The 10848-nt window shown below is 43.2% G+C and overlaps 1 protein-coding gene across 1 annotated transcript; it reads right to left on the bottom strand.

Annotated features, from left to right (window-relative positions):
• Nucleotides 1–7264: 7264 nt before the first annotated feature.
• Nucleotides 7265–10640, bottom strand: LOC128746282 (protein artichoke-like). Its single transcript, XM_053843330.1, has 2 exons — nucleotides 10630–10640; nucleotides 7265–10562 (listed from the first exon to the last, which is right to left on the bottom strand). Exons 1-2 carry the CDS (start codon nucleotides 10638–10640, stop codon nucleotides 7265–7267), a joined length of 3309 nt encoding a protein of 1102 aa, XP_053699305.1.
• Between the last annotated feature and the right edge of the window lie 208 nt (nucleotides 10641–10848).

Genomic DNA, 10848 nt, shown 5'->3' with positions numbered 1-10848 from the left:
CATTTGCATTCCTGCCAGGAACAGCATCCGCATAACTCATTTTGCGCCCATGGTGAATGGTGGATCTGCCTCCAGGAAGGGAGTGAACAGTGGAAAAAGGACAAATTTGAATATGGTAAACATCCAGGAGACAAGTTTAAGCCGAACTAATCAAGCTCTGCGTTGTTTTCCTTGCCGGCATGCTTTTTTTGTTCCCCCGTAGCATGTGGCGTCGGATGCTGAAACGGTAGATCAAGGATCACAATTGACGTGGGGAAGATGCGGTAACGTGAGAGGTCCTCTTCAGGAAACGACGAGAAAAAGACACACCGGTAACAGTGCTACTTATGCGGTTTTTGCGGTAATAAATAAGGAAAAGTGAGTGCGGCCGGAAAAGCAGGAGTAAAAAGTGCTGACGATGTCTGGAAGGATTTTATGCAAATGAAGATGCTGCCGGTGAAAAAGGCGAACACACGAGTCGGGCGCGGCGTGACGCCCGACGGCGAAAGGGTTTGGCGTCACTTGTTTCAAGTGCGAAATGCGGTTTTGTTCCCCTCCGCCGAGTGCACCGTCGGCCGTCCGGGCCGGAAGAAGGTGTGTCGGAGTGCAATTAATTAAATTCATGAAAACATTTGTTGGAAATTAGTAATTTAGTGCTGTGTGGGGTGATTACAAGGTGGTATATTACGTGCTGCTGCGGGAAATGTTACATTTTAGCGAGGTTTTGATCAGATGGAAATTGTGCCATCGAAGGATTGATGTGGAATGTGTTATTTTAGAACACTTTTAAGAGATTGCAAAAACTTAGATATACTCGATTTGAGAAAATACCCCAATAAAGCGTTAAACATGAAAAAACATAGAGAAATTTTTTGACTATCTTTTTCATACGCGCCCCCAAAGAATTATTTTACATGAAAATCAAAATCCGAGCTTCTTTCGACTGTGCTTTCACGACAAAATAGTCATTATAGAAGCAAAAGACAGGGATAAATCATGAATCAATGGATGGATGGATGGATGGATGGATGGATGGATGGATGGATGGATGGATGGATGGATGGATGGATGGATGGATGGATGGATGGATGGATGGATGGATGGATGGATGGATGGATGGATGGATGGATGGATGGATGGATGGATGGATGGATGGATGGATGGATGGATGGATGGATGGATGGATGGATGGATGGATGGATGGATGGATGGATGGATGGATGGATGGATGGATGGATGGATGGATGGATGGATGGATGGATGGATGGATGGATGGATGGATGGATGGATGGATGGATGGATGGATGGATGGATGGATGGATGGATGGATGGATGGATGGATGGATGGATGGATGGATGGATGGATGGATGGATGGATGGATGGATGGATGGATGGATGGATGGATGGATGGATGGATGGATGGATGGATGGATGGATGGATGGATGGATGGATGGATGGATGGATGGATGGATGGATGGATGGATGGATGGATGGATGGATGGATGGATGGATGGATGGATGGATGGATGGATGGATGGATGGATGGATGGATGGATGGATGGATGGATGGATGGATGGATGGATGGATGGATGGATGGATGGATGGATGGATGGATGGATGGATGGATGGATGGATGGATGGATGGATGGATGGATGGATGGATGGATGGATGGATGGATGGATGGATGGATGGATGGATGGATGGATGGATGGATGGATGGATGGATGGATGGATGGATGGATGGATGGATGGATGGATGGATGGATGGATGGATGGATGGATGGATGGATGGATGGATGGATGGATGGATGGATGGATGGATGGATGGATGGATGGATGGATGGATGGATGGATGGATGGATGGATGGATGGATGGATGGATGGATGGATGGATGGATGGATGGATGGATGGATGGATGGATGGATGGATGGATGGATGGATGGATGGATGGATGGATGGATGGATGGATGGATGGATGGATGGATGGATGGATGGATGGATGGATGGATGGATGGATGGATGGATGGATGGATGGATGGATGGATGGATGGATGGATGGATGGATGGATGGATGGATGGATGGATGGATGGATGGATGGATGGATGGATGGATGGATGGATGGATGGATGGATGGATGGATGGATGGATGGATGGATGGATGGATGGATGGATGGATGGATGGATGGATGGATGGATGGATGGATGGATGGATGGATGGATGGATGGATGGATGGATGGATGGATGGATGGATGGATGGATGGATGGATGGATGGATGGATGGATGGATGGATGGATGGATGGATGGATGGATGGATGGATGGATGGATGGATGGATGGATGGATGGATGGATGGATGGATGGATGGATGGATGGATGGATGGATGGATGGATGGATGGATGGATGGATGGATGGATGGATGGATGGATGGATGGATGGATGGATGGATGGATGGATGGATGGATGGATGGATGGATGGATGGATGGATGGATGGATGGATGGATGGATGGATGGATGGATGGATGGATGGATGGATGGATGGATGGATGGATGGATGGATGGATGGATGGATGGATGGATGGATGGATGGATGGATGGATGGATGGATGGATGGATGGATGGATGGATGGATGGATGGATGGATGGATGGATGGATGGATGGATGGATGGATGGATGGATGGATGGATGGATGGATGGATGGATGGATGGATGGATGGATGGATGGATGGATGGATGGATGGATGGATGGATGGATGGATGGATGGATGGATGGATGGATGGATGGATGGATGGATGGATGGATGGATGGATGGATGGATGGATGGATGGATGGATGGATGGATGGATGGATGGATGGATGGATGGATGGATGGATGGATGGATGGATGGATGGATGGATGGATGGATGGATGGATGGATGGATGGATGGATGGATGGATGGATGGATGGATGGATGGATGGATGGATGGATGGATGGATGGATGGATGGATGGATGGATGGATGGATGGATGGATGGATGGATGGATGGATGGATGGATGGATGGATGGATGGATGGATGGATGGATGGATGGATGGATGGATGGATGGATGGATGGATGGATGGATGGATGGATGGATGGATGGATGGATGGATGGATGGATGGATGGATGGATGGATGGATGGATGGATGGATGGATGGATGGATGGATGGATGGATGGATGGATGGATGGATGGATGGATGGATGGATGGATGGATGGATGGATGGATGGATGGATGGATGGATGGATGGATGGATGGATGGATGGATGGATGGATGGATGGATGGATGGATGGATGGATGGATGGATGGATGGATGGATGGATGGATGGATGGATGGATGGATGGATGGATGGATGGATGGATGGATGGATGGATGGATGGATGGATGGATGGATGGATGGATGGATGGATGGATGGATGGATGGATGGATGGATGGATGGATGGATGGATGGATGGATGGATGGATGGATGGATGGATGGATGGATGGATGGATGGATGGATGGATGGATGGATGGATGGATGGATGGATGGATGGATGGATGGATGGATGGATGGATGGATGGATGGATGGATGGATGGATGGATGGATGGATGGATGGATGGATGGATGGATGGATGGATGGATGGATGGATGGATGGATGGATGGATGGATGGATGGATGGATGGATGGATGGATGGATGGATGGATGGATGGATGGATGGATGGATGGATGGATGGATGGATGGATGGATGGATGGATGGATGGATGGATGGATGGATGGATGGATGGATGGATGGATGGATGGATGGATGGATGGATGGATGGATGGATGGATGGATGGATGGATGGATGGATGGATGGATGGATGGATGGATGGATATCCGTGATAATCAGCAATTCATCGATTACCACTCAACTGATGATGAACTATTGAACAGAAATCGACCAGTTCAGAGTACTGTGAACTCTGAAGTCCCGTATACAATAGACATACTACGTTTATAGTTAGATATTTTAGTATATGAATTTTACTAAAAAAATTTACTAAACAAATTTCAAATATTTTGTTTAACTACTAAGAAACTAATCTGTTTCATTTCTGCTTGCGTTGTTACTTGTCATAGTCTCATTATGTGATTAGCCTTCAGTGACAATGAGTCAAATCAAAACGTCATTAGCAATTCTATATCCAACCTAATCACATAATAGTCGATTAAAAATGCATTTCCATCTACTATAAAAGCCTCATACACATTGAGCAAAACCATCCAGTGTCTATTGAGCAAAACGATACACACCTCAGCCATGAATCGCTACACGGCTCTGTTCCTGGTAGGTTCAGTCTACCTTCTGGTTTTGGCCAGTCAAGCTTCGGCGCAATCTGCGGCAGCAGCTGATGGTGAAATTGCCACGCAACCAGATGGTCAACCGGGCCGTGGCGGCCGAGGTGGTCATGGTGGACGTGGTGGACCACCACCGGATTTCCGCGCCGATATCGAGAAAATTTTCGACGAATTCAAGGTGGATCCAACAACCCGTGATCAGATTCTGGACCGCATCAAGCAGCTGATGGACGAACGCCACGGCAAGAAAGCGGGCGGTAGAGGACCACCCAGAGGAAAAACAACCGCTGCTCCGGCTCCGGCTGCGGCTTAGGAAAAGCTATTTGTGAAATGCCCTCAATCAAAGATGAAACCAAACTGCACCTAAATTAGTTTCAAATATATTTTTTGCATGTGAAGAAATCGGTTTCAATTAGAAGATTAATCCTGAAGTACAATCAATTGTGATCTGGTTTGAGCTCCACTGACATTAATCGGACTTCGCCCGGCGAAGTCTAACTTTCTTCCATGGTCTTTTAAAAAAAATCGGCTGATTTGGTAGCAATTGATTCAAACATTGGAAACGCAAATGATCAAACAATCCACTCAATCTCAAGCTCACCCTCCTCCTCCAGAGGAACCCGCATCATGCGACCAAAGCACTCACCGGCTGGAACTGATGGGACAGGCGAACCATTTCAATTTTGCAGGGCTCAAGATATTAAAAGTTCCTAATTGAACACACAACACAGACAAAACTCACTTTGACCTGACCTGAATTGTCTCGCATTTCCGTCCATCCGTTGTGCACAACGCATAGGTAGATGCTTGACGGTGGGCGAAGGCGAGGGCAGGATTTTATAGTACCCGCCCGACCGCCGAACTCCTGAACCTGGTGAATGGCAAATGCGAATGCCAAACATTGGAAAACTTTTCCCACTGCCGACTGCCCCCTTGCTTGTTTCCTCTCTAATAAAATCTACCAGCCTTCGGTAAAATTGATTCTGTTCGTTTGTCCACGGCCTATTCTCTACCGGGGCAGGCAGGCAGCATCAAACGCAAATGGATGGAACTTTGCACAGGTGCTGCTTATTTCTTAATGCCAAGTGTAAACAGAAATTGAAAATAATCTCTTTCGACAACTCGTCGCTTCGTGTCTTCCTGCTCGGCTCTGACCTTAGCGTCCAATCCTATCGGATTGGAAAAATGAACAATCCAGCCACCTTTCGAAGAACTGCAGTACTTCAACCACCGCACACCCCCCCCCCCCCCCCAGAATGAAATCATAATTGTGAATAGATCCTCGCCCCTCCTTAGGACAGTTCCGAAAGAAACACCTCTACCTGCCGCTCGGAGTTATCCTGATGGAAGTTCAATCGCAAGGTGGCCCAGCTTCTTTGAATTAACGTAATTAAAAATATGCTAATCATCGTTTCGCCTTTGCTCGATAATTAGATTCAACAACTTTTTACCATCATCGATGGCACCCGTCGTCACCGTCGTCGACGCCGGTGGGACGGAGTGCCCTCTCTAAAGTGATTATCAATACTTTTTACGCTATGCGGTGAAATGATCTTGCTTCCATTAAAACCAATTAGCTTAGCTTAGGTCGTAGCGCCAAGCCCCCGCGGCCACGGCCGAGGGCGGAGGCTGCGGATTTTGGAAAAATCGCTGACAAAGTTTTTAATTACCATTGAAAGGAATTCTCGCAGCCTCTGTGGTATTATACCTACGAAGGTAGGTGTGAGGCAGACAATCGAACGGTGGTGGGCGATCCGGCATCCGGGTTCGGATTAATGGAAAAGTAGCAACAGAAATCGCTACCTTTGGTGTGGGTCGCTCTTTGACGTGTGTTTTATCCCAAAATATTTACCGGGAGTAATTAGATTTCTTTTTCTTCCGAGGATTTTCCTCGGCAGTTAATTTCCGATTCTGATTGAGTTTATTTTATTTAAAATTCTTCCTTTAATTTATTAAAAGCTTTTTTGTTCTTTTTTGGATTCTAATTATGCTTAGTACCAACAACGTACTTCAACTTCAAGCATTATTCAAGAAAAACACATCGCGGATTGCCACATTGAAGTTCAAAATTTGAGCAATTATTTTATTTGCACAAGTTTATTATTTTTAAAGATCGCAATTTGAGGAGCAATTTGCGGGCGGCATGGCCAGGTTTTTACTGCTGTTTTGGTCGATGGATCTCGCAGCCAAGTATTGTTAGTGTACAGGACAATAACGTGACTCGTGCTACGGTCTCATCGATCAGTCTATCACAGCCGAGATTGGAACAGCTGATGACTGGCTTATTAGACCAGTGCGGTACCTCGAGGCCAACTGGGAGACTCTTTTGTTGTTTCATAGTCTGGGGGGTCGCTATAATAAGATCTCATTCTTTAAATTAAATTCGGTTCTAATATGCGGCAAAAATAAATGGTTGAAGAATAATCCAGAGCCTATATCCCCGCGCTATCTCATTCGTTGGTAATGTTCATTGTACCTAAATATTGTGCATTTTTAAACTAGGACCAAGTAAAACAAGGGACAAGAAAATACTTTCGGTTCAATTTTACATCTCAGCATCTCAGAGCGATAGGCGTTCTTTCGGAGGGGGAAATGACTAGTGAAATTTATATTTCATTTCATTTATATATCATCTTATATCATAAATGTGGAACTTAACTATCGTTAGTAGAATTAGGTGAAAAATGTTCTTAAACCATCTAGTGAACTCGTATGAGCAATTAACAGGTAGACATGAGAATGTGCTTTCGCGATTGCATCCTAGCAATGATAAAGTAGATACCACTCGAGAAAGCACTCGAGCACAATTTAATGGATCGGTCGTATAATAGCAATCTTGAGATATTTTACACCACACTAGATCAAAATAATGGACGCGTTGGTAAGTTTTCAACACGGGAAAAAAGGTTGTCCGGAAGAATAAGATATTAAAACAACTCGATAGTTCCCCAAAGCTTCAAACAATCGCAGTCCGGATCGATAAAGCTAATCGGCCTGAGGATGGCTAGATGTTTACGATCCGCGAAAGGATTGCCCTTGATACCCAGCTGCAGCAAGGATGGGAACTTATATAGAATATTATATCCAAACTGATGTAGATCGTTGTTTGATACATCAAACGTCACCAGTGAAGGATGATCGTCATACAGCTCTCCGGTTAAATTGCTCATTCCACATCCGGAAATGTTGAAATTTTTCAGGTTCGGTAATTTATATAGACGACTGATATTGAACTTCGCGATGATATTCATTGACAGGTCTAATGATTGCAGACGATTCAATTTGAACATTTTATCAACGTAGTATAGACTGTTGTTGCTAAGGTTTAGAACTTCTAGCCGATGGTAGGATGTAGCTTCGGTAAAAACGGTTCTGATGTCATTATTCTGAGCGAAAAGTTTGACCAAATTGCGCGGAATCTCAATGTCAGTCAGATGGTTTCCTCCTATATCCAAAATTTCTATACTGTCGGAAAATGCGGTTTTCAAAACATCAAACGAGCTTAAATTATTACCGGCAATGTTCAGAATTTTTATACGTGAATTTTTCTTGAAAATTTGCTCGGGCAATTGCGAGAAATGATTATTTGCCAAATATAGTTCTTCCAGCTCCCGCAGGGGTATAAGTAATCTATCTGAAATTGCACTAAGATTGTTATCATTCAGTTTCAGGACTTTAATCTTTTCACTCCTCAGGAATGTGTTGTTCGGGAGGAATGATATGTTGTTCTTGGATAACGACAAAAACTCTAAATGTTTCAATGGATTGAAAGCAGCAGTTCTTAAATGGTTGATATTGTTTTCTGACAGTTGCAAAACTTTCAAATTATCCAATCGATCAAATGGCCCAAATACTAGGTCTGATATCTGGTTTCCATTCAAATACAATTCTTCCAACAGCCAATTGTTGCTGAATACTTCACTGTTGATAGTTGTTATGTTGTTGTGGGCCAACAACAATACTTGCAGACTGACTAACGAATTAAATTGAATTGTAGATATCGTGTGAAGACGATTATTTCCAAGATACAACCTCTTCAGTAGTCCCATGTTTTCGAATGTTTCGTCTTTGATAGTCGTCATTTTGTTGTTGCCCAAATCCAACAGCTGAAGTTTTTGCAATCCACGGAAAGCAGCTTTGTTTACCGTTCTGATATCGTTTCCTGAAAGCCACAGTACTTTCAATTGCTCGCAGTATGCAAATGAGTTGGAATCTATTTTCTGAATCTTATTTCCTGAAAGATCCAAAATCTGCAACCTGGACAAATTTCTAAAAGTGTTACTGTGAAGATTTTTTATTAAATTGTTTCTTAGAATGATTTTCTCTAGTTGATCGTTTTCCTCGAAAATATTCGACGGCAATACCTCAATGGAATTATCATACAAATGAACCACTTTTAATTGGTGAAGCCCTCGGAAAACACCTGATGAAACCACTCGAATTTTGTTTTTCTGCAGACTAATGTTTTCTAAGCGTTGCATTTTACTAAATACCACATCATTAATTTTTGTTAGCTTATTGTTATGCAGTTCTAATAACTGTAAGTTTATTAAATCTTCGAACTGTTCATCTTCCAAGCACTTTAAATCATTGTTGTAAAGAGACAGACTGCTCAACTCAAATAGTCCTTTGAACTGCTGTCTAGATATAGTTGATAATTTATTCTTCTCCAATCCAAGATGTCGAAGATTTGCTAGTGCATCGAAAATTCGTTCCGGAAGATTTTCTATAGAATTTTTTCCCAACCGAAGTGAAGTCAACTCTTTCTGGGTGGAGAAAAAATCATTTGGAAATCGGTCAAATCCAACAATGGTGATCAAACCAAGAACATTGTACAATCTAAAAACTCTTAGATGTGGAAGAGGGTGAAGAAAGTAGGAATCAATTGGGCTGATTTGATTGTAACTAAGATCAAGCTCTTCCAGCTGAGGAATTCCGGCAAATGCAAGTGGTGCTATGCTGCGAATGTAATTATGCTCCAGAAATATACTGCGAATATCTGGATTGCGAACAAATGCGTAATTTGGTATCTCAGTCAAGTCGTTCCGGGCCATCGACAGGTATGTTACGTTCCCAAACAATTTTGTCTTTTCTAATTTATTACCGTTCAGATACAGCTTAACACTCGCGTTAGCTGCAACCGCTAGACAAGCGCTGCTACCCAGCAGGTTGTTTGTTAGATTAACACTTTTCAAAAATTGTAGATTAGCAACTGAATCACATCGAATAATACTAATCTTATTATCACTCAAATTAATCTCTTCCAGCAACAAGTTATCGTTGAATAGGTTGCTTGATATTGACTTCAGCTGATTTGCTTGAGCGTTGAAATATTTTAAACTTTTCAACGGATTGAATAACGCTGGTGACAGTTCGGTTATATTGTTCTCTGAAATGTTTAAATATTCAAGATGTCCAAGAGAGCTGAGCACAGACTCCTCAAGCTTATCGAGACCGTTACCATTCAAAAGAAGCACCTTCAATTGGATCCCCGATAAGAATGTTGTTTTCGGTAGGCTGGAAATTTCGTTATTACTCAGATCTAACTCCTCCAGTGCTTCCAGTCCTCTGAAAGTACGACTGCTAAAATGTTTTATCCGATTATCTCTTAGCGATAGCACCTTTAAACTTTTACTGTGGGAAAGCATCTCGGTAGGCAAATAACCGATCTTGTTTTGTGCCAGATCCAACGTTTTCAAGTTCCGCAAGCCTAGGAACGCTTTAGCGTGGATCGTTTGTAAACTATTGCTCGAAATAATCAGCTCCGTTAGATTGTGTAAATCACGAAAGTGTTTAGCGTGTAACGCTCGTAATCTATTGCGACTTAAGTCCAAATGTTGTAACAGAAACAAGCCCCGAAGTACCGATGTTCCACCATCCTGCAGTGAATTTAAAGTATTACCACTGATATTTAGCGTCCTCAACGAAGAAACTGGTTGAAAAGCATCCTTATCGATCGTTGTTAAATCACTGTTGGTGACGCTTAGCTTCTTCAAACTAGGAAAACACATTAGAACTCCCGAGTGCAATGTGCCTTGCGAAGTACCATTTAAAGCCAACCAGGAAACTGTCTGGGAATCCCCACTTTTCTCTGTCTGAAACTCTTCCAGCTGATAGCCATTTTGCTGCACGCAATTTTCCGACGATGCTGGCTGATGTGCCAAAGTAAGTCGAATGCTCGGCGTATAAATTCCTACGTAGATGATAAACACTACTACCGTGGACCTGCAGCACGAGATAAACATATTTACAAAACAAAACTGTTTTAATTTTAGTAACAAAATACTCCAACCTGAGGCTCATTTCGGTTTGTAGAATAACAACACAGAATCTCAAAAGCCCCAACGATCAAACAAACTGCTACACCTTCGACGGATTGTTATCAAATGAAACGCTTAAAACTAGCAAACACAAAGAAAGTGATAAACACAGCATAGTCATATGCTATATGATAAGACGCAGTAAACAAAGTCAGCTTCATTGAGGAGGTCAGTATTCGTAATATTCCCAT

The sequence above is a fragment of the Sabethes cyaneus genome, chromosome 1 (genome assembly GCF_943734655.1).
Source record: "Sabethes cyaneus chromosome 1, idSabCyanKW18_F2, whole genome shotgun sequence".
NCBI lineage: Eukaryota > Metazoa > Arthropoda > Insecta > Diptera > Culicidae > Sabethes > Sabethes cyaneus.
This window is presented reverse-complemented; position numbering and strand designations above follow the sequence as displayed.